Source organism: Natrix helvetica (genome assembly GCF_964273705.1).
Source record: "Natrix helvetica genome assembly, chromosome: 2".
Classification (NCBI taxonomy): Eukaryota; Metazoa; Chordata; class Lepidosauria; order Squamata; family Natricidae; genus Natrix; species Natrix helvetica.
This window is the reverse complement of record NC_138552.1, coordinates 69554371-69579325: the sequence shown is the minus strand read 5'-3', so window position 1 is coordinate 69579325 and position 24955 is coordinate 69554371. Positions and strand designations below refer to the sequence as shown.

Sequence of the window (24955 nt, the reverse complement as noted above, 5' to 3'; positions counted from 1 at the left end):
ATTGCAGCCAATTACAAAGGGAAAGAGAGAGATGAGTCATAGTGAATTGAATTCAAATTATAATCTGTCTTCTCTCCATTTGTACAATGAATATAAATGGAGCAAGGGTATTTTTAAGACATGCATAAGACAATTTGCATAAAGATGTGTAAAAAAGCTACAGATTTTAATAGCACTGGGATAGAGGGAACTGGCCCAGCTTCTAAATGTTTCTTCTTATAGATAAAGGAAGCTTAAAACATCTTTCTATTGATCCCTTCTTTAATCAAACTCTCTCAATATAATATTAAGAGATAACAAGGATGGGAGAAATAAAGCTATTATCTAGGAAAGGAAAATGGAATATACATAAATCATACTTATTAAGAGGTATGCCAAAATTGTATGTTTCTGATGTAATTTTTATAGTCCAATCTATGTTTTTATTTACATACATTACTGGTGCAGCATAGGACCAGACCACTTGGAAATCACTTCTGTCAACTAATGCTAAAACATGAATCATAGGATATCTATGTACTCAGATCCACACTTTCTGTATGCATCGCATGCTTCTTTGTACAAAACAATACATTGTTAGTGTTTCATTTTTGATACCTTTGTTGCTAAGATTGAACAGGCGTGATATTCTTACAGGAAGGAAATATAATCAAGGACTTGGACTACAAAAAGTTGCAAAAAATATTGACTGCATCATTTTCTTCCACCAATCAATGTTAGTTATGTCCTTACTTTTTAATTATTCAGAAAGGTTCACTAATAATTATAAAGTTAATTTTGGCTGAGTTAACAGAGTGTGTTGTATTTCTACATTGGAGGATGTCTATCGCGTACTGTTCTCTGTTTTATGAAGTGCAGAGTGCAGAATAATGCAATTAAGTTAGAAGAAGGAACAGTTTCAGCATGAAACCAATTTGTGTAGAGAGGAAGGGCGCACTCCTCACTAGAAGGTCATAGAAAAGGTAGATAGTCACCTCTCAGGGATGCTTTAATTTTGATTCCATTCCACTGAGTGAAGGATCTGAAATGGCATTTTGCAACTCAGTGGTTCTCTGGTTATTTTTTTTTCAGGAGTCCAAGTGATAGTAGAAGTGGTCCTTTTTTTTAAAAAAAATAAAAGTTCCAATTCTTTCTTTATCTCCTTCATAGCTGCCCTGTACCTTGCAGAAAATTTACTAATGCTAGTATGGTATTATTATGATATAGTTTGCTGGATAGTTTGTTTGTGTTCTTGTGTGTGTTTGTGGGTCAATAAGCATTACAGTGTGGGGTTTTGGCGGTGGGGGGATTGTGTGTGTATGTATTGTGGCATTAACCTTTGTGCAACATTCACACATCAGAAAAAATACTGTTTTTTCTCAGATTTTGTATTGAAACCAAAACACAAACACACACACACACACACACACACACACACACACAAACTGCACCAGCATATGGATTTGCTGGAGCAGGGATTCCTCAGCTTTATCTTTTATGTAACAAAGTGAAAAGTGGATACTTGAAAAGTAATTAGCATAGGTTTTTTTTCTCCTATTGACATCAGAAAACTACCGTGCCTCCCCGAAAATAAGACCCAGCCGGAAAATAAGACCTACCATGATTTTTAGGATGCTCATAATATAAGCCCTACCCCCAAACTAAGCCCCTGTTAAGATCGCCTGCCAGACTGTCACAATTAGTACCGTATTTTCTCCAAAATAAGACCTAACCAGAAAATAAGCCCTAATGCATCTTTTGGAGCAGAAAATAACATAAGATCCGGTCTTATTTTTGGGAAAACACGGTATTAGGAATTGCATCCTCTGGGGAAACCGGTCTTGTTAGCTTATTGCAAAGGTAACATGGAAGTGTTTCCTTTCAGAGATCTCTTCACAAGAAATGGTTCCACTTTGCCATGTTTTGTTGCAGGTCTACTTTTCAAGTAATGTAAGCACGCCAGCCTATAAAAGTCAGTCGGCTCTGTTTGTAACTGCAACCTGATTCTGAAGCGGTAGACTTTTGGTTGCTGCTGTGTTGATCCAGGAGCAGCTCATGGAGAGATCATTTATATCTGCTTGTTTTAGAAAGGCGTAGATGGCTCTGTCCATGCTGGCATAGCTTTTGTCCTCTCATTGGGATATGGTATAAACAAAACTGGAAAACTGTGCCATCCGTCATCTTTCCTTCTCTTCCCTCTCATTTTAGAGCTCATCTGTATCTCCATCAGCAAGTTTTAGAGCCTCTGAGAAGCACAGAAACTCAACAGATTACTCTTCTGAAAGTAAAAAACAGAAGACAGAAGAAAAAGAGATAGCAACTCGTTACGTGAGTGGAAACCATGCGCAATATATTTTTTTCTTATTGTTTGTCATTTTATACTGCCGATAAGGATGCACAAATTTCGCCCCAAAGAGTTTTAGGCTCTTCTGTACAGTCTCAAATGAATCCTGTCTTTTGTCTCCAAAAAACCCTTCTCAGATGAACTTAGGTCAGGGAAAAGAAAATTTAACAAGCTTGGCTTTCCTCCTCATGCCTTGAAAAATGGAAACGGCACCATCTCGCGGGACTCTCATTGACAAATATGCAAACTTTTCCTATACCTGTTGTATTTCTTTTATACACCTTGCATTATATTCTGTTTAAGTGAGCAGTTAATTTAAAAAATAAAATAACAAAAGCCTGATATTGAAAGTAACCCATAATTAACAGACTAAAATAAATGTGTATTTACTGATCTTATAAATGTTGGGGTTAATTTTGATATATATTTTTTAAACTGCCAAATGCATTTCTCAAGAAGACTGTTCTATGCAGTGATGCGTACCGGCCAGCTGCTCTCTTTTGGGTCCCGGCATGCACGTGTGCTCCCTAACCGAGAAGAGCAGTTGGCCGCCACGCTAAGGCCTGTTATTTCAGAGCTTGTAGCATCGGTCAGTTAGAAAGTTGATTAATACTGAAGTCTAAATTACATTCAGGCATATCTTCTTGTGCACATAATGCCCTAAAATGCTCTCCACATTATTGCCGGTGTAAGGAAACGAAAGGGGCCTACTAATTGAATGAGAAGTAGCGAAGACCAGCTGGCCAGCATGCATGTGCACGGCAGAATCCAGAAGAGCAACTGGCAACAGTGTGGTACTGTGTGCCATAGGTTCTCCATCATAGTTCTATAACCTAGGAGTGATGCAGTAGGAAGTCCTCTCCCGCACACCAGATAGACAAGCTTTTTTTCTATCCAGAAGGGTCTTTCTGCAGATATCAGCATTCAGAGAGGTTTGCGGTGGGAGAGGTGATCTCTCAGATAATGAGATTTTAAAGTGTTTAGCCAATACCAACACGTTTACATCTGCCAAGCAAGTAAATATTTTGTTATGATATAAAGCACTGACTGATTCCTTTTCTTTACTCATTTATCTGGTCAGATGCTGCATTTGCAACATCCAGTTGCAACTTCCAGAAACATAACATGCTAAATTATAAAGGGAGAGATACTCATTGCCTGCTTAAAATTCCTGACGAGCAATCTGATGAGATTGGTGTTCCCAAGCTCCTTTTTTGTAAACTCATTCAAATTTTGACTCATCCTCTAGTCCAGTGGGCCTCAATCTTCCCAATGCCGCGACCCTTTAATACAGTTCCTCATGTTGTGGTGATCCCCCAACCATAAAATGGGTGTCTCGGTTCCTAAGACCATCAAAAATATGTATTTTCCGATGGTCTTAGGTGACCTGTGAAAGGGTCATTTGACCCCCAAAGGGGTCCCGATCCATAGGTTGAGAAACACTGCTCTAATCTGTATTACTCCAGAAGCAATGATCTACTAACCGCATATTTAAAAATATAACTGTGGCTTGTTGTATTATAGCCCAAGAGCAGCTATATGAATTAAAAGTCCTAACTGATGTTGTTACCCATTTTGCATTGCATTTCTTGAGTTTTTGTTATTGAATGAAAAGTGCAGCTTTGACAAGCAACTGTTTTGGGGTACTTAACTGTTTTCTTCTTCAATGCAGGATAGTGATGGCGAAAAAAGTGATGATAACTTGGTGGTTGATGTATCCAATGAGGTATGTGAATTTTTGCTTTGGGAGGCATAATTTATTGCCTGTATTCCTCAGGTAACATTGAGGATGCTTAGAAAATGGGGGAGTTCTATACTGCAGGTGGCTGATACACTAATAGCAAATCCTACTTCACCCCCTGCACACCTTGTTCCCTCCCACCCCATCTTTTTACCATCACTTAAACTTTTATTTCTACATGTATTTGTTTACTGCTTTTAACTTTGTAAGCCACCCAGATTCACCTTGTGCTGAGATGGGTGGTAAATCAGTATAACAAATAAAACATAAAAATAGTTTTGCTCTGCTGTAGTAAAATGGTATCATTGTATTAATCCATATCTTGAGATGGAAGTATGATTTCTTTGTGAATAATGATTTATGCAGGCAGAAGAATATAGTATACCATTCATGAACTTCCCTATGGGATGCAGTCACAAAGGAGCCATATGTTATTCACTGGAACAAGTAGGAGACCTTGATAATCATTACGCTTCTTTTTTAGGATCCGTCATCTCCACGAGGAAGCCCAGCACATTCTCCAAGGGAGAACGGCTTGGACAAGGCTCGCCTACTCAAAAAAGATGCACCAATTAGCCCAGCCTCAATAGCATCTTCAAGCAGCACTCCTTCTTCCAAATCCAAAGAACTTAGCCTTGTAAGTGACTGTACAATCCAAATTCATCTTCATAACTGTGTGTGCACCGTTGGGTATATAACTTGAGGTGGAAGATAATGAGATGTGTCGCAGTAGTACATCATAATATAACACTAAGTTCAATATATTTCTACCCCAAAAAATATATTTTGCACCTCAGGATCTTTTGGAGTGATAGAAAGTATTTATTCAGCTAGCCAACTCTGAAAATAATGTATCTATCTTTTATTGTATTTTTTTTCCTGTCAGGAAGCTTGCTATTCTGTGAATAAATAAGAGCACACAGGGGTTTTTTGAACCTTATTTTATTTTATTTTGGTATGACAATTTACAGTAATTTTAGCTTTCTGCTTGGTTGTGATTTGGTTCTTGGCTTTATTTGTGTTACTTGGCTATATCTAGCTACAGTCATATTCTGCCTAAGAAATAATATGTCATTTACAATAGCCTTTCTTTTCTTGCACAAGTCACAATTCAGAGAAAGGCTGCTTGCAAACCGAGAACAGTACTGACTTCCTTTGATTGATATTCTGTTCATGTATGTGAACTTGCATGAGAGAGACTAGTTGTTTTTCTAGGCTCTCGATCTGCCACAATTACCACACAACTAGTCTCTTCACCTGAGATTTTCACATGAATATATAAGACGGAGGCGTGCAATTTAGTGGCAATTTTTAAAGGTCTTTGGAGGGCCACGTGTAATTTTGATGTTATAAAATTGTCACACACACTAAGGAGGGTCAAACACAAATTTCAGGTAGCATTCAACTTTTTTTTTTTGAAATTGTAATACACTTAATTATTAAAGGAACATCTCCAAGTCATATTTAACTCTAAATAACACAATGGGTAACTCCCTGTTTTTCTGTAATTATGCAGAAATGTCTTGCTGTTGTCATCTTCTGGCATATACTTCAAATAATGCTTGTTTCATGAATTTTGGTAATCCAGCTTTTTCAAACTTTACCCAATAATATTTTCCTTGAATAATGAGTTAATAATAGAAGAAAGCTGGTTTGTTGTAAAGGTTAAGATACCAAGTTAGAGACTGAAAGAATGTAAAATCTAATCCTGCACTAGGCACAAAGCCAGTTTGAGTGACAGTGGGCCAGCCACTCTTTCTCAGACCTAGGAAGGAGACAATAGTAAACTACTTCCAAAAACCTTGCCAAGAAAACGGCAAGGACTTGTCCAGGTAGTCGCCAGTAGTCCCTCTGCTACCCCCTAAAAGGGAGTATAGGGCTGGGGGTCTTAACCAGGAGATAAGCAACACAGTTGCAATTTCAGGAAATTAATAGGATGGACTTAGGCAAATCACTAAAATCATTAGCTTTTTCTAAGATTAGACTATTTTTTCTTACAAATTCAAAAATACAGAAGATGGATTCTTATTTAATGTAAAGAAAAAATCAACTCTAATAAAAAAGAGTTGACTATAAACATAGTATATAATTAGGAATAGGGTTAAACTTCTTCCTGCTGCACAATTTCAAGCAGAGGTTGGATATCCATCCAGCAGGGATGCTTTGATTTAACTGCTACATGGAAGTTAAAAGGCATCTTCCAATTCTGTGGTTCTATGTCTCATTTTATTCAGTTTTAGATAGGCTCTAGGTAAATATGCATAATCTGCGAAGCAAATATGCAAAGGAATTACAACAATCTAAAGAACTGAAGTAATCTAATACAGGATTTTTAAAGGTATTGCTTGTTTGGTTATGTTGTATGGTTATAATACCATGCTCTAGTTTATAAATTAGGTAAAGGGAATTTTTCACATTCTGAGTATTTAGAAAAAGATGATGTCTGAATATTACTAGTTTCATATTACATGTTAACAGTAAATAAGGCTGAATTCTCATGAGCATAATGTGCCATTAATATTTTGCAGATTTAGATTCAAACAACCACTGCTATTTCTCAATACTGTCTCAGCTTCTACCATGCAGTTTGCTTGAACTCTATTGTTAGCACAAACAACTGCAGGTTGGACTGCTATTGGATAATATAATACCCTGCATCTTGTTAAATGAAATATTGTTCATTCTGTTCTGTTCTTTAAATGAAATATTATTCGTTAGTCCTGTTCTTTATTCCGTTCTTTAGGCAGTCATTCAACTTGGCATGTTCTGGATGGTGAGTGGCAAGGATATGTATGAAATATCAAAATTCTTTGGTTCAAAGAATGCAGTGGTTTTATATTCATTACAATGGGCAAAGAAGTGCTCCATCATACATATGTTCCTTGTTTTAATGCGTACTAAAAGTACACCAATGTAGATCTCAATAAAATCAACTCATGCAAGTTTCATCCACTGTGATTTTTTTTCATAAAATCTGCTTCTCTCCCTGTCAGAATGAGAAATCCACCACCCCTGTGTCTAAATCAAATACCCCAACTCCACGTACAGATGCTCCAACACCCGGAAGCAATTCTACACCTGGATTAAGGCCTGTTCCTGGAAAGCCACCAGGAGTTGATCCATTAGGTTAGTAAATGTAATTGGAGAGGGAAAGAGTAGATTTATCTGTCAAGTGTATGCTGCTTGTTGCACACACATAATTGTAGAGTATTGAATGTAGACCTAGGGTCAGATCTTATGTCTTCCTTAGATTTGCTACCTCATCTTGGGCAAGTCTCATCTGTTTTTTTCTGGTCTGACATTGTCCAAATGGGCTGATCTACAACTTCTGTAATCTGTAATAAGCCTAGCTAATTATCATTATGATTGGAGATTATATGAGCTGTAATGCAAAATATATGGAGTGAATCGGATTGGAGAAGAGTGAAATACACCTAGATAGGAATATTTCTTATAAACTTGTTCAAAAACAGGTTTAGTCTTTCTACTCCGCATTATAGGAGAAAGATTGTGTCTGAATAACTCAGTGTAAAAAACAATTTGCTATTTGCACTCAACATAGGAAATGTCTGTGGATATATTTTTTTTCAAAAGGCAACTGGACTGTTTTATTTTTATTTGAGGAAGAAGAAAACTTTGCTTCTTACACAACTGATGAAGCTTATTGGATAAAAAGCAAAACATCTTCTTCTTCCTTAAATAAAAAACAGTCCAGTTTCCTTTTTTTTTGGGGGGGGGGGGTCAACATTTGAGTCAACATTTCTTTTGTTTATGAATATGCATTTTTAACTCCAATACTGTTAGCAATATGCATGATTTCAGGGAAGAAAGCTAATAGGATGGGTGAAAGTCCTTAAAAAGGATCTATATGTTTAAATAAAAAATTCAAGAGAAACAATAGGAATCAGTCTAGCTGCATTATTTTAGGGTGTGCTATCTGAAAATAAAACAAAACAATATATACCCCAAGAAAATACCAGGTACCCCACAGCACAAAGGTGTCAGAAGGACTACTGAGAATGTATGTTGACATTAGTGTTTTTTGTTGAGAACTACAAAAGAAATGTTTAAAAAAGAGGGGAGGCAATTTATTTTAAAAATGAAAAGAAGAGAAAATATTCAGTGTACCAACTACTCAATGTTAAAATACTAAGATAATGAAAAACCAAGAAAATGTATCCCACCCAGCAGTGGCCAAAGGGTGATAGGGATTTGGGACACCTCAGCTTAAAAAAGGGTTCAAACAAAGTTTAAAGAAGAGTAACAAAAAGGATCAAAAGCCTGGAAATTAAGTCTCTTACCATATTTTTCAGAGTATAAGATGCTCCTGAGTATAAGACGCACAGTAGTCAGAACCGGTCTGACAAGGGAGCAGCAGTGCTGGGCTGCGTTTTTGGCCTCTGTGCCTTGCGTTTTAAGCCTTTGAATGCTCCGTTTCAGACCTGTTCAAGGCTTTGGGGATCGCCAAAGGACATTGTCGCCAATCGTCGCCTGAAAACGTGACGCACATAGGCCAAAAATGGGGCATCTGGAGGCCAAAAATGTGATGCGCTGAGGTGGTGATCAGCAGTGATGTGCCTGGTAATCCCCACAGCCTTGAATGGCTCTGAAATGAAGCGTTCAGAATGCGAGGTGCAGAAGCCAAAAAGGCAAGGCGCAGAGAGGGGGATCTGTGATGATCCCTGCAGCCTGGAACAACTCTAAAATGTGATGCGTAGAGACCGAAGGGTGGGGACCGGCGGGTGGGTAGGACTACATTTGGTGTATAAGACGCATTCAATTTTTCACCCTCTCTTAAGGCGGAAAAGTGTGTCTAATACTCCGAAAAATAGAGTAATAAGAAAGGGAGCAAATGAGTATCTTCTTCTTTTTATAAAACAAAGCAGGAATATGTTATCATTCTTTTCATTCCTAAAAGAATATTACATTAAATAGCACCAGGTCTAATTGATGATGAAATTATAGTTTTTGGTTACAAGAAGACATATATCAGTTGAATGTAAGGTAATACTTTTGAACAGGAAAAGTAATTCAATAGGGGAAACAGTTGACTAGGGAGGTGGTGAACTTCCTTCTTCTGCATGTGTAAAGACTAGATAGTAGCCTCCAGGCAGGGATTTCTTCATTTGAATTCCTCCACTGAACTTAAATAGCTTCTTTCAGGTCCATAATACTAGGTCCAATTCCTTCAATTTTATTTGGGACCTCTTCAATCATGCATAACTTAGGAGCAATATCTTTAAGTAAATTTGCAAAAGAATTAAAAGTAAAAGTTCCCCTTGTACATATGTGCTAGTCGTTCCCAAGTACTGTCCGAAAAAGTCTTTGTGATCACGTGGCTGGCATGATTAAACGCCGAAGGTGCACGGAGCGCTGTTACCTTCCCACCAAAGGTGGTCCCTATTTTTCTACTTGCATTTTTACATGCTTTCGAATTGCTAGGTTGGCAGAAGCTGGGACAAGCAACGGGAGCTCACTCCATTATACAGTGCTAGGGATTCAAACCACCAAACTGCCGACCTTTCTGATTGACAGGTTCAGCATCTTAGCCACTGAGCCACCACGTCCCTCTGCAAAGGAATTATGGCACTCTGTTTTAGCCCTCTAAAAACTGAGATAATCCAGTACAGAATCCTTGTAATGTTCAGCTTGTTTTTCTTTTCTTACCCATCTGAATTTCCCTTTCCTCAGTCCAGCATTTTATACAATACAATACAATAGCAGAGTTGGAAGGGACCTTGGAGGTCTTCTAGTCCAATCCCCTGCCTAGGCAGGAAACCCTATACCGTTTCAGACAAATGGCTATCCAACATCTTCTTAAAGACTTCCACTGTTGGGGCATTCACAACTTCGGGAGGCAAGCTGTTCCACTGATTAATTGTTCTGTCAATTTTCTTACGATATGATTTGTAAATAACCTTTCCTTTTCTCCCATTTCTTACCTTTTGTAGCTTCGGGATTAAGAACACCCATGGCAGTCCCATGCCCTTATCCTGCCCCATTTGGAATAGTACCCCATGCTGGAATGAATGGTGAACTGACCAGTCCTGGGGCCGCATATGCGGGTTTGCATAACATCTCTCCTCAGATGAGTGCAGCAGCCGCAGCTGCTGCTGCTGCAGCCGCCTATGGAAGATCCCCAGTGGTATGTTTCTTGCATATTATACAATAGTAAGAGTTGATTGTGCTGGGAGGAGCTTGTTTTCAATAAGGTGGTGGCTTATAAGGTATGAATCAGACCTCACTGTTAATCATTTGCTGAGGGAAAACTGAACGGTTCCTTGGGAAATGGGACCTACTTGGCATTATTTAAGATAATGGTTGCTGATAGTATTTTTTTGTGTTAGAGACAATCTATACCAGTGGAGGACTCTGGACATTATATTGACTTAATTTCAATGACTGCAATTGAGAAGTATTTGTCTATTTCTCTGCCAGCAATACATTGTGATTTCATGAGTTACTACTTGTCAAATTTTGTGCTTATCTAGGGACTGATTAAGCAGGGTGGGGGTGGCGGGAAAATTGGACATTGCATTCTTTGTCCTGATTATGAAAGTTTTGAATAGAGGTAGTTCTCAATTTACAACCATTCATTTAGCAACTGTTGGAAGTTACCACGGCACTGAAAATAGTCACAATATGATGGGACCTCGCACCTATGACCATTGCAACATCTCCATGGTCATGTGATCAAAATTTGTGTGCTTGGCAATTGGCATGCCTTTACAAGGGTTGCAACGTCCCATGAGATCGCCATTTGTAACCTTCCCAGCTGACTGGTGACACAGGACCTTCCTCCCACTTGTAACACTTCCCATAGAGGCTCACTGGTGCATCAGGTTTTCCAGGCATCAAAATAAATGCTGTTCCATTTTTTTATTTTCTTAGACATCTATCGAACAGATAGAATTTTTAATTTCAGTTAATCTCTCCACGGCCGCTTTCGACTTCTGTTTACTATTTTCCTGACAATTGATGCTTTAAAGGATTTCCTTGCCACTATCTTCAGAGGCACTGTGCCTCGGAATATTATTTGATGAGGTGGAAAGTCTCTTTGAAGCAAATGAGTGGCTAGTTTTAGAAACAGGATGTTGAATTGTGGACCTTGGCACAGTCCAATATAGTTTTTAATCTTTGTAGAAGGCTCTCCATAGTAACGTTTGATGTAAGACTGAAAAAGCAGTGTTCCAGCATTTCCCATTAATGCTTAAAACTTTCTTTGTTCTGTTTGTGGGAAAACTCCAGGTTGGTTTTGATCCACATCATCATATGCGAGTCCCAGGCATTCCTCCGAATCTGACAGGCATCCCAGGAGGAAAACCGTGAGTGTTAAACACACTAACTCAATCATATTATTAAGCTTTTGTTTCCTTTGCTTCCTCTCGATACTGAATTCCATGTGTGGCAGAGGGTGGTTAATCCTCCTTTTAATCTTAAAAGCCTATTTGGCAGTTTTTCCTGTAGGAGACTATATGCCAAGGGTATCAGATGCCGTGGATAAAAGAAGGGCATAGGGAAAGGGTTATGTTTCTGCAATGAGGCATGCTGGACTAAGGTAACTCTGCTTGGCACAGAAAGACACACTACAAAAGGCTCTGTGGAGTGCATGCCTTTAGCGTTCTGCCCCTCTGTTTTAAAAATAATTTCTTTGTGCACAAAAGAAGCCCTGCGATGAAATGCAGACTCGCTGGATTCCATAAACAACAACGTTGCACAAAAGAACACTGGTGTGTTCTGTTTGATTGAAAGTACCGAAAAAGAATTATGATATCATAGTGCACAAATGGATCTTTGAGGAAATTGACTAAAAAAGCTGCTGACCTACTGTAACTAGCTAGGCTATTAAGAGAAACAATTATAGACAATAAGGTGTAGAGTTTTCGCCTACTTTACTTCTCAGCAAGAGAAAAGTACACAACAAATCCAGTATAATTGTTTGAGCTCTTCCTGTGAAGGCAAGCAGCAACTTAAATAAAGTCCAATAAGACTAAGGAAAATGACTTGCCCAGTTATATAATGCGTGTGGGGTGATCGCATATAGAAAAGATCTATATATAGTTAATATATTTAGTTGACCTATCCTGAATGATACCATTCATGAACTATTAGAATTACTATGTTCACTTGGTAACTTAGCACTTAGATCCTTTATAAGTAGAAGTTTGGCAGCCATGGGTGAATAGTTTAATCTCCTCAAATTCTTGCCTTTGTAGCTTAAGTCCTTTCAGATATTTTTCTATAATGTGATTACATTTTCAATCACTAAGTAGACTATATGATAGTATTTATTTATCTGAAAATAAAGAACAGGCAATGTAAAACCTTCCAGCTGTTTTGGATGGCAATTGATATTATCTCCAGCCAGTATAAGCAATGGTTGGAATTGATAGATGTTTTCATCCATAACTTCTATATAGCACTAAGTACCATTTCTTTGACATATTTTAATTAAGTTTACTTTCTTTTACTGCAAAAAAGAAGACAGGTTTTTGTTTCAAGGAAGAAATTTGTGAATTATGTTCGCTATCCTAAATTAGATTTCCATGTGGACATTGTCTCTATTAACTATACATTTCCTTGCAGTATGCTCTAGATCAACTTTAATGAAGTTTTATCTAAGGACTTCAACACATGATGCCATAAGCATAGCAATTTTAAGCACTGAAATGCTCTTTCCTTGGAAGAACATTTGCAGAAACTTGTTGATAAATGATTTGCTGGTGACATAACTGCCAGTCCTACAGTGTCCTACTTCTGATTTTTTAAAAATGCTATTTCCTTGACTATATAGAATGCTCCAACCTGCCTTGTGTTCCGTTCAAAATAAAAATATCTTTTCCACTCCCCAACAACCTAAAATATAACAGTATAACATTATGTATTTTACAAACTGTACATTAGCGTTAAGCATATTTAGTAAGTTTTCATTGGTCAGTAGATGAGTTATTAAAACAGGATTTCTCTCTGCTTAACCTAGAGCATACTCATTTCATGTAAGTGCTGATGGTCAGATGCAACCTGTACCTTTCCCTCCCGATGCCCTCATTGGGCCAGGAATTCCACGTCATGCTCGGCAGATTAACACCCTAAACCATGGGGAAGTGGTATGTGCAGTTACTATCAGCAACCCAACAAGGCACGTGTATACCGGTGGAAAAGGATGTGTCAAGGTCTGGGATATCAGTCATCCAGGAAACAAAAGTCCTGTCTCTCAGCTGGATTGTTTGGTGAGTAAAAATAACAAGAAATCTTCAATGGGGGGTCCCATGAGAATAATAGAAGGATATCTGTGGCATGTGTACATAATTCAGTGGCTGTGATATTGTAGGGTTTAGATATAAGTGGCCAAGAATTATAAGCTTTACTAGTTCCTTAATTCTTTAACCATTTCGTACCAACTATGGAATTTAATGAATGCTAAAAGGACCTCTCCACTTTTTAATAGAAGCATCATGCTTAAGAATGAAGTTATATGGCTAAAGGTACACAATGTAGTTAAATTGAAGAGTAGAAGGATCCTTGTTTATAAATGCAACCATATTCCTCATGCCACGTGACTGTCTCCTAAAAGTCTTTCTTGCCAGTCCAAATTTGTCCTTTGGGACATATTTTTTTAAAAAATTCATCAGGTTTGCCATTGGCTGAAACCAGTGTGGCAGTAGGATAGTTTAATAGAAACACCATTAAGCATAACCAGCTAAAGTAAGATTTTAATTCCATATTCTTCACTTTAAAGCTTGATTCACTGCATTTCAATAGGTCGGTACTTTTTAGAACACGAAGAAACAATTGCCCCTGTTATTTTCTCATCTTCAAATAAGAAGCATTCAAATCCAAATAGCAGAATTCTGTTAGTACACTGAGGCAAAGTAAAACTCCCACAATACATTTCCTTATTCCCCTATTTAATATTGTTGTTTTTACTGAAAACAGTACCAAATGAAAGTATGCTGAACTCTATGAGTAAATTAAGAAAGATACAAGTCCGAGTTGAAATGATACCAGTTCGGACTGGTTCACCTGAACCGGTAGTAAAAAATGCTACCGGTTCGGGCGAACCAGTATTTCCGACGATCAGCTGGGCGACAATAAGCTGTGGTTCCCGATTTATAGTAGCTAGAATCGTCGGATTTCCTGCTAATTCTAGCTAATCTAAATCGCGTGGCACAGCGGATCCCTCCCCCCCGCTGTTCTACTTACCTTTGCAGACTTGGAAGGCTTCAAAATGTTCCTTTTTAGTGCTGTGTGGGCGCGCCTCAGGCGCGCATGTGTACAAAGTGTGCTCTCGATAGCAGACTCACCAAACCAGTAGCAGACTTCATAGGATTACACCACTGGTACAGGTGGACCTTGTTATTAGCAGTCTCATCCATGATTTCATGTAGCTGTTAATTATAGACTAGGACCCATTATTCACACTAAACAATTTAATTTATCTTTGGTTTTTGACCTGCTGTTCTGATCTGTTTCTCATTTTGCATGTGTGCAGAAATCGGCACCCGTCCTCCACCCCCACAATTTCCCAGTGATCTGCAGCATTCTTGTGTTATCTTCACCTTCCTGCATGTTAATTTCCTCCACAGTGAAAATGGAACAAATGCACAGCAGAGAATTGTGATGAAGTTAGGGGCAGATTTAGCACAACATTTTGGGAGAGCAAAGGAAACTCTCTCAACTCCTGATGGATCTTAGCATCAAGTTCAAGTTCAAGAGAGAGAGAGAGAGAGAGAGAGAGAGAGAGAGAGAGAAGAAAGAAAGAAAGAAAGAAAGAAAGAAAGAAAGAAAGAAAGAAAGAAAGAAAGAAAGAAAGAAAGAAAGAAAGCTATTTCTCAGGGCTCTAGGACCAAATCTTTCTCCTACCCATAGATGTGGTGTTTTGTTATTTGAGGTTTCATGATCTGTTGATTTATGCTGAATGAAAACTCTGTGAAACAGATCCATCTCTATTTTACCAGATCACTCTTGCTGGAGCATTCAGATTTTTGCAACTAATCAGTCGTGGGGACATTTTTTTACAAAGAGAACTTTTTGCTGAGAATGTGGCTGCATCTTAAAGAAAAACAAAGCATTGTTTCATTATTATTTTTTAGCCCTGCATTCAAATAGTTCACGAGCTCATTAAAACCAAGAGGGAATACAGTAATTTTATAGATTTCTGTTTCTTTTTATTATGCTTTTTTTTCCTTCCGAGTAATCTCTTGGTGGTGCTTTCTGTGTCTACAGAACAGAGATAACTACATCCGCTCCTGCAGATTACTCCCCGATGGCCGCACCCTGATCGTTGGTGGGGAAGCCAGCACGTTATCCATTTGGGACCTGGCAGCGCCCACTCCACGTATAAAAGCAGAGTTGACATCCTCGGCTCCTGCCTGCTATGCTCTAGCAATCAGCCCCGATTCCAAGGTGTGCTTCTCCTGCTGTAGCGATGGGAACATTGCAGTATGGGACCTACACAATCAGACCCTGGTCAGGTAGGTCAATCAAAACCAGATTAAAAAGCATTGGTAAAAGGAACTGTTGCCATGTTATGAAGCTTCTTAATGTGCCTTACCTTTCAGAATCTCTCTCCCACCTTTGATGCTCCGTCTTTTAGACAGGGAAGCGTGACAGGGCCTGTTGTGTGCCTTTTCGTTCCATCACGGAAGAAATTCATCAGCAAAGTGCTGTTTTCCCAACAGGACCCATTAGCAGCTCTTTCAACCTTAAGCTGAGCTTGAGTGAGTGTGTCTGTCTTTCTGCCTGCCTGCCTGTCAGCTGGCAGGGAAGAGCTAGATTTCTGATTCGTGCAGGACTCTATTGATTTTCCAAATTCATAGGATGCCTCGGGGCATCCACTAGAATGTCAATTATGTGTAGATACGGTAGGGAGATTAAAATAAAACGGTGTCTCTGTAACTGGATAAAGAAGAACTAGATGGCAATAGAAAATATATGCTTGCAGATGGTAATAACCATGTAGATATGATTTTGGGATCCTGCCAAAGAGTGTCACTAGTATACCAGTCATTTGTGTTTTTATTCTTTTTTTTAAAAAAAATCCATCTTTGCCTTTGTTATTTCTTCTTTGTCTCATTATGAGTCCTGGGGGCAGAGGGGGGAGAAAAGAAATGTTATGTCTGAATTTAATTTGCTCCTGAGATCTGAGGGCAGGGCAGGTAGTAAACCTAATTAAATAGAGATAAGAGTATGAGTAGCCCCAGGCTGGGAATTCACAGAGATATATTGGTTTGCAGTTATCTCTAGTGGAAAGGAAAACTAAATGAAAACGAATAGCCTGTGCAGAATCTAAAGAATAATTCTCTGTGAAAACATGAGATGTCATCAGCTCATAACCAAATGGAGGATATTCTGTATTAAACCCACTTTGAAGTCCTGCTCAGACGTTCACAAAGCCTATCGGATCAACTGTGTGGAAGGAAAGCAGAGAGGAAAATGCTTACTCCATCCATCTCCCTCTTCTATTTTATTAACTATTTAACTCATTTTTTGCATCTGTCTTTACACAAAGGGACAAAACAGTCCAACCTATCAAAAACAGCAGCACAAAAATCAGATTAGGAACACAAATTGAAATAGGGAAGAAAATGGTAAGTGAGCACCTGTGTACCCTAAATGAGTTCAAGTCACCAGGACCGGACGGATTATACCCCAGGGTTCTGAAGGAACTGTCAGATGAGATCTTTCAGAGATCCCGGAGCACCAGGGAACTGCCAGAGGACTGGAAAAGAGCTGATGTGGAAAAAAAATAGATCCAGGAAACTAAAGACCTATCAGCCTGATCTCAATACCAGGAAAGATTCTGGAAAAGATAATCAAGCAACGAATTAGCAAACACCTACAAGTAAACAAAGTAATAATCAAAAGCCAACATGAGTTTGTCAAAAACAGATCATGCCAGACTAATCTTATTGCATTCTTTGACAAAGTGACAAAATTAGTGGACCAGAGGAATGCCGTCGATATAGTTTACTGGGACTTCAGTAAGACATTTGATAAGGTAGACCATAACCTACTACTAGATAAAGTAAAAGAATGTGGGTTGGACAGCATCACCACTAGATGGATTCGTAACTGGCTGATCAACCGCACTCAATGTATAGTCCTCAATGGAACTGCATCTACATGGAGGGAAGAATGCAGTGGAGTACCCCAAGGCTCTGTTTTGGGCCCAGTACTCTTCAACATCTTCATCAATGATTTGGATGAGGGAATTAATGGGAAACTCATCAAATTTTCAGATGACACCAAGCTGGCAGGAATAGCCAACACTCCAGAAGACAGGCTTAAGATACAGAAGGATCTTGACAAACGTGAACATTGGGCACTATTTAATAAAATGAAATTCAATGGTGAAAAGAGTAAGGTTCTACATTTAGGAAAGAAAATCAAAATGCACAGTATAATATAGGTGGTACCTTGCTCAACAATAATAACTGTGAGAGGGATCTTGGAGTCCTAGTGGACAACCATTTAAATATGAGCGAACAGTGTGCACAGCTGTCAAAAAAGCCAACACAGTTGTAGGCTACATAAACAGGGATAGAATCAAGATCACATGAAGTGTTAATACCACTTTATATTATGCCTTTGAGGCCACACTTGGAATACTGCATTAAGTTTTGGTCGCCACGATGTAGAAAAGATGTGGAGACTCTAGAAAGAGTGCAGAGAAGAGCAACAAAGATGATTAGGGGACTGGAGACTAAAGCATATGAAGAACGGTTGCAGAAACTGGGTATGTCTAGTTTAATGAAAAGAAGGACTAGAGGAGACATGATAGCAGTGTTCCAATATCTCAGGGGTTGCCACAAAGAAGAGGGAGTCAAACTATTCTCCAAGGCACCTGAGGGTAGAACAAGAAGCAATGGGTGGAAACTAACCAAGGAGAGAAGCAACTTAGAACTGAGGAAAAACTTCCTGACAGTTAGAACAATTAATCAGTGGAACAGCTTGCCTCCAGAAGTTGTGAATGCCCCAACACTGGAAGTCTTTAAGAAGATGCTGGATAGCCGTTTGTCTGAAACGGTGTAGGGTTTCCTGCCTAGGCAGGGGGTTGGACCAGAAGACCTTCAAGGTTCCTTCCAACTCTGCTATTGTATTGTATTGTAGTATTCTTTTCAAGCTTTCTGTGTAGATGTCTTTGAGTAGCAAGATGCCCATTCTGTTTTAGGGTCCTGGAATACCAGGCAATATTAAGCAGCCTCCGTGGAGGCTCTGTAAGGATAGTTGTGCCCTAGGCATGATGAGTGGCATGGATGGCAGCAAATGATAAACTATTAGTCACATGCAGGATGTACTTATCTTATCAACGGTTGAAGGTGCTTAACAATCTTAGTTTTTTTTTTTAATAAAGAATTGTTTTAAATATCTTTTTAAAAAAGATTTTACAGTGTTAGAAGACATGGTGTTGGGTATATACTGAGCTGTTAAATATCTTTATTTGATTATATTCCTCAAAAATTGTAACTGGAACATTCTTTGAATTACTGTATTTTTTGGACTATAAGATGGTCCGGACTATAAGACACACCTACCTTTTGGGGAGGAAAACAAGAAAAAAAATCTAACTCTGCCTCCCAGCAATTTGCCTCCTTGCAGCAAACAGCCTGGTCAGCTTCAGCACAGCTTGATTTAGTGCAAGCCGCTGATTGGCAGCTGGATCAGCCTCCCAGAATACTGCCTATCAGCTGTTCCAAGCTGCAGGGATCACCATCACCCATTGCCACCATCGCCGCCCATTGCCACTGCCACCTCTGCACACACCATTTTCGGCCTCCATTTTCAGTCTCTGTGCATCCATTTTCAGGCCGTTTCAGCTGATGGATATTGCTGCCACTGCCGCCTATGCCTGCCGCTTGGAACGGGCTGAAAATGGGGCACACGGAAGCTGAAAACGGGATGTCTGGAGGCCAAAGGGTGGGGGCCAGTGGGTGTCAGAGACATTCTCTCTATAAGATGCACAGACATTTCTACCCACTTTTTTTTTGGGGGGGGGGTGTTTTATACACCCAAAAATACGGTACATAGATTTCTTCAGAAAAAATATTGCAATAAGAGGCATTATTTATTGAAACATTTAGCATTTTAAAAACTGGAGGTGAGGACTTTTATGACACAGAACCCTTCTCCAAACATAACCTTTTATTTATTAATTTGTTTATTGCTTATATTTCTATGCGGCTCTATGCCAGACTTTAAAAAAGGTGTTAATGTAGCAGGTTAACCTTATAATGTAATAAAACACATATCCTTGCTAAGGGCCTTTAAAAATATCAAACCCCATTGCATTAATGCTTTTGAAAATGTCCTTTCGTTTGTAGTCTTCATCTATACCAGGGGTGTCCAAACTTGGGAACTTTAAGACTTGTGGACTTCAACTCCCAGAATTCCCCAGCCAGCATGGCTGGCTGGGGAATTCTGGGAGTTAAAGTCCACAAGTCTTAAAGTTCCCAAGTTTGGACACCCCTGATCTATACAGATAGTCCTTTACTTACTTGGGACCAGAATTCCATTGTTAAGCTAGGCACTTATTGAAGCATGCCTAATTTCACAGTTTTTGCCATGGCTGTTAAATGAATCCCTGCAGTTTTCAAGTAAATCATATGCTCGAGGTGCAAATCTGACTTCCCCCATGACTTTGTTTATCGGAAGTCAGATGGAAAGGTTACAAATGGGGAATCGCATGACCCAGGGATGTTGCAACCATTGTAAATACATACTGGTTGCCAAGTGCCTGAGATCTGGTCCTGTGACTATGGGGACAATCGTAAGTGCAAGGATTGGTTGTAAGTCACTCTTTTCAGTGCCTTTGTAACTTCAAATAGTTGCAGGAATTTAGAAAAGTGCTTCCAGCATTTTAAAATTCAGTGGATGTCCTTCTCCCCTTTAAGAAATCATTGATTTGATTTCTCTGTTATTTGAGGGAGCTCTTTAAAATCGGCATGGGAGCTTTTGCAATGTTTTAGCAGTGTAAAGTGATTGTCTCCCAACTTGACATCTTTAGGCAATTCCAGGGCCACACAGATGGAGCCAGCTGCATTGACATTTCTAATGATGGCACTAAGCTCTGGACGGGAGGCTTGGACAATACTGTCAGATCCTGGGACCTGAGGGAAGGGAGGCAACTGCAGCAGCACGACTTCACCTCCCAGGTACTCTTCTACAGAACCCATGGCACATATGGAAGTCATTGTTCTCTTCAGTTTTGCTTTCTGCATTCTTTTACTAGATTAGGCCATGAAAGGAAGTGCTTTTTTTAACATTGTAGATTTGGGGAGATAGCAGTTCTTTCCTGATCCCCAAGAGGTTATTGAGTCTTATTCACAATCTGTCAGACTGAATGAGTCCTCTGATCAGAGATGTCCAACCTTAGCAACATAAAGAATTATGAATTTCCACTCCCAGAATCAAGCCAGTCATGGTAACTGGGGAATTCTGGGAGTTGAAGTCCAAAAATCTTAACCTTGTCAAGGTTGGACACCACTGCTCTAGATAATCATTATCCTTTCTGCAGAACATACATCAAAATAATTTCTTTGAGACTATTACTTTAGTCCACCAGCATTAATTGTGTTTTAGTTTTAGGAATTTATTATATTGAGCTACTGCAATAGATCAGTAGATCTTTTGAAAGAAACCTGTAGACATTTTTTTTTCTTTTATTTTGGTTTTTAATCTTTCAAATAAAAATAATTATGTCACTAGGTATGTAAGTCATAATAATCTCTGTGCATTTATAATTTCAGATCTTCTCGCTGGGCTATTGCCCTACTGGAGAATGGTTGGCAGTAGGAATGGAGAACAGCAATGTTGAAGTGTTGCATGTCACAAAACCAGACAAGTATCAGCTTCATCTTCACGAGAGTTGTGTGTTATCCCTTAAATTTGCCCATTGTGGTAAGCAATTTAGTAAATGCTGGTTTTATCATCTATTTGCTAAACATATTTCTAAAAGATACAGAAAAGGAAAAATAATGTTTAATTTTGCATGTGTGACTGAATGTTTGGTGCAATGTATTGCTTTGACCAGAAGAAAACACAAATGGAGACAGGGAGATAAGAAGTGGAGGTTTGCTGATGTAGAATTAATCCATTTCTTCTAATTGTAATATAAAATGTGTTTTCAGGCAAGTGGTTTGTAAGCACTGGAAAGGATAATCTTCTGAATGCATGGAGAACACCCTATGGAGCCAGTATATTTCAGGTAAAAATCATTATCCAGTCCCTCTCCCTTCAGCCCCAAATCATGTAGATCTGTGGCAACTTTAAGAACTGTGGACTTCAACTCTCAGAATTCCCCAACCAATCATCTTGGCTGGAAAATTCTGGGAGTTGAAGTCCAGAAGACTTAAAATTGCCAGGGTTGGACGCCCTGGATGTAGACCTAATGATCCAGCATAGAGCAGTCAGGAAGAAGAAATGGAGGAAGATAAGATGAATATTCTCTGGGCAAATCCCAGGGATGGACTGATATCATGAATTTTAAGTGCTTCGTTTGATTTTAGCTTATGTCAGATAATAATTGCATGTACTGTATAAACTCTGTCAGTGGTAGATTTTACAAAGCACATCCGTTGACCAAATCTGCTCTCAGTAGTGTTGCAGTATTCATCCTTTGAGAACATTATATAACATTTTAAAGCCTTGCTGTTTTTTAAGCCTTTCATTTTATGCTGAATCCATTTCCAGCCCCATTGCTGAAATTGCTATTAAAGAGTAATAACGCTGGGTTTTCTTCCGCACCTATTACAAAGTGGAATCTTTGTAGCAATCAGACATTTTTGTGGTAGGCATGCATATCTGTAAACGCGTATGCACACAATAACAACAGTATGATAACCAAACATGGATAAATGTTACAATATGAGAAATCCGTGTAATATTGAACAAAACAGTAGAGGCAATGAAAGGGAAACAAGGCCTATGACTCACTAGGGAGAATTTAAAGGTGCTTTTGGTGGCTTTGGGTAGTATTCTGAAACCAAGTATGGAGATTTCAATCATTTGTCTCGGAAACACATGTGGGCATGTTTCCCACCGTTTTCTTGATCCCAAAGATCTGTTTTCCTGATCCCAAGGATCTGTTTTCTTGATCCCAAGGATCTTGTTTTGCTGCTCTGGAGTCTGGCCCTCCTGAGCCTTCCTTTCACCCCACTCGGTCTGCCTTTTGCATTTTTCTCATGCCACACCTCTATTTGGTTTGAGGCCTGTTTCCCACAATCAGGCAGCAAAACCACAATTGGCTGACAGGATCACTGAGGCCTAATTGTTCCCCCTGCGAAGCCTGGATTCAAGCTAGGTTCCAAGTTTTTCTCCACCGCATGGAGCGTCTGACTGATTTTTCAGCTAAAAGTAGGCTTTGAACTGTATTTAAGCAAACCAAACCATTCATTTTCTATCACAAACTGCCTCCTCTGTGGGCTGCTTTTAGACATCTGGTTATCCCAATTGGTTATGAATACACATTAGGTCACTTCTGTTTTATTTAAACTCTTCAAGGCTGCAAGAAGGAAAATAATACTGTGTAACAAGTGTGTTTTGTTGATTTTAATCTCTAGAGAAGAGTACATGTATGCCAAGTGCAACCTTATTATTCTCTCAAGCCTGGAGAGTTAACTGCAATTAAGTTTGAAGATGCACAGACTGGAGAATAATACCAGACAGGAAGCAGAAATGTATAATTGAACCATCCTGTAACTGTTTTATTTCTTAAAAGGAACTAATTTACTATTTTATCTGATTTATGCAGAGAATGGTTAACACATGGTTTTTTTCTTCTTCTTGTTTTAGTCCAAAGAGTCATCTTCTGTACTTAGCTGTGATATCTCTGTGGATGACAAATACATCGTCACTGGCTCTGGGGACAAGAAGGCTACAGTCTATGAAGTTATTTATTAGAGACAAATCTGAATGAAAATCGTACTCCTTCTAGTAGCACTTTGCTGTATATTACTTTTATTTTTTCTTGTTTCCCAATCTGAGGGATGGAAATGTTCAACACGGTTGTGGAATTTTCCCACTAGACTTGCTATTTAATAGCAAGCACTCATTAAGAACATATAAAACCAAATCTTCAGCTATCTACTTGGAAGAAGATGGAATAAGCATACTTAACAGGGAACTGACTCTTTTAATTATGTAACATAGCTGTAACGTATTTATTTTGTTAAAGAAATCTTTCTAACAAGGAACTGACTAAACAAAGTAGTCGGCGTCTTTCTTGGATTTGAAGGTGCGTTGCATTCTTGATGACTTTACATTGTTGGGTTGTGTGTGACTGTTGGGAAGCAAAGGGAAAATATTATGTGTGCGTGCATGCTTATTATTATGTATATCTGCATAAGTTATAAGTTATGCAGATATTATTTAAGCCAAGAGTTTCATTAAGTCATGTAGTTTAAAAAGAATACAGTATTACAAATGGCAATGACCTAGTTCACATTAGCCTGTAGGGATATGAAATATGAAACATGCTAGAGAAATAGGATCTTTCCTCCATTACTTATCTTACCATTCAGATACGGATGGTCATAATGTCTGAACAGGATACAGAAATTTCAGTAATGATAGGCCCACCTCCCAGACTATGGATTTGTCCAGAAATAACACTAATCTATTATTAAGTGTTGCTTGTATAAACCTTCCGAAAACCACAGGCTTTTTCTGTAGTGCATTGCAATGAAATGAAAAGCATTCATTTTCATTATAAATAAAGTATGGCTGGTGAAGTCTACTAAGACAAACTGAGACATATTGAGAGGGATTTATTAAAAGAAACATACTTCAAATCATAGTTGATAGTCTTGTGTTTATTTCTCCTAAACTAGCTTTCCTCAACTTCAGGCTATTCAGCTGTTTTGGATGTTAACAACTATCTCAACCAATACAGCCAATAATCAAGAATGATTTTTTTTTTATCTCCTTGAAGTTGCTCTAGAATAAAAGGAAAGGGGAAGCTTGTAAATCCAAGGCTTAGCCAGGTTTATTCCCAGAGCAAAGTCTTATGCAACTTGGACACTATCCAGTTGAGTTGATTTTCAACTTCCCAAATTCCTAGCCATTGCTTTATGCTAAAATTTACACATCTGGAGGAAACTCAGGTCAGGGAAGATTGCCATAATTACAATTACCAAACTGTAATTGAGTTTTATGTCTGAAAACAATTATGGACAGCCAATCTATAAATTTGCTCAATCTATACTGCATTGTATTCTCTCTCTCTTTCTTGCAAAATATGTATCCATCAAAAATTGGAAGGGAGTGAAATCCTATTTTACCATGTTCTATAGCAGAGGTGTTAAACTGGCAGCCCACAGGTCGGATGTATCATGTGTAGGCCATGCGCATCCCAGCTCTGCAAATGGGAAAAATGTCCTGAAATGTCACGTAATGGCAACGTGACGTGGCGAGTTTGACACCCGTGTTCTATAACTTCTACTCATCTCCCAAGTTTTATTTAATAAGACCACTTTCTTGTTATTTTAGCCTGAGTTGTCAGTCACTCATGTTTTTTTTGGGTGGCTTGGTATCCTAATTATATTCTTACGATGTTTTACAAATCATTTAGGTAGTTCAGATAATATCAATTTCTGATTCAAATGAGTATTTCCTTAAGTCCTGCTTAAAACTAAAATATTGTTTTGAGGATGTGCTCTGCATGAGGGAACATGCGTGTTTTTGTGGACCCCATATTATGAGCAAATTCAGTAAGTTCATATTTCTAAGGGAAAATTAAATACAAGAAATTGTGAAAATACATGCCAAAACCAACTATGCTCTTAACAAGTTATTTTAAGCAGCCATTTGACAGTGTTTTGTCAACCCCCTGCAGAGTATATAATGGCTAGACTTTGAGACATTTAAGTAGAATGCATTGGTCAGAATTTTTA

At 38.6% G+C, this 24955-nt stretch overlaps 1 protein-coding gene across 6 annotated transcripts in view; it reads left to right on the top strand.

Annotated features, from left to right (window-relative positions):
- The window catches only part of LOC309386548 (transducin-like enhancer protein 4), a 166065-nt gene that overhangs the window by 140717 nt on the left and 393 nt on the right, over nt 1-24955 (top strand). For all 6 annotated transcript variants that reach the window (XM_081942049.1, XM_081942048.1, XM_081942052.1 and 3 more), the window contains 12 exons: nt 2188-2307; nt 3996-4049; nt 4549-4701; nt 7058-7190; nt 10016-10209; nt 11313-11389; nt 13045-13294; nt 15291-15538; nt 20071-20218; nt 20813-20963; nt 21194-21270; nt 22857-23298. In XM_081942049.1, the coding sequence (XP_081798175.1) occupies nt 2188-2307; nt 3996-4049; nt 4549-4701; nt 7058-7190; nt 10016-10209; nt 11313-11389; nt 13045-13294; nt 15291-15538; nt 20071-20218; nt 20813-20963; nt 21194-21270; nt 22857-22964 (1713 nt within the window). In that variant the 3' untranslated portion in view covers nt 22965-23298. The remainder of the gene's footprint in view (nt 1-2187; nt 2308-3995; nt 4050-4548; nt 4702-7057; nt 7191-10015; nt 10210-11312; nt 11390-13044; nt 13295-15290; nt 15539-20070; nt 20219-20812; nt 20964-21193; nt 21271-22856; nt 23299-24955) is intronic.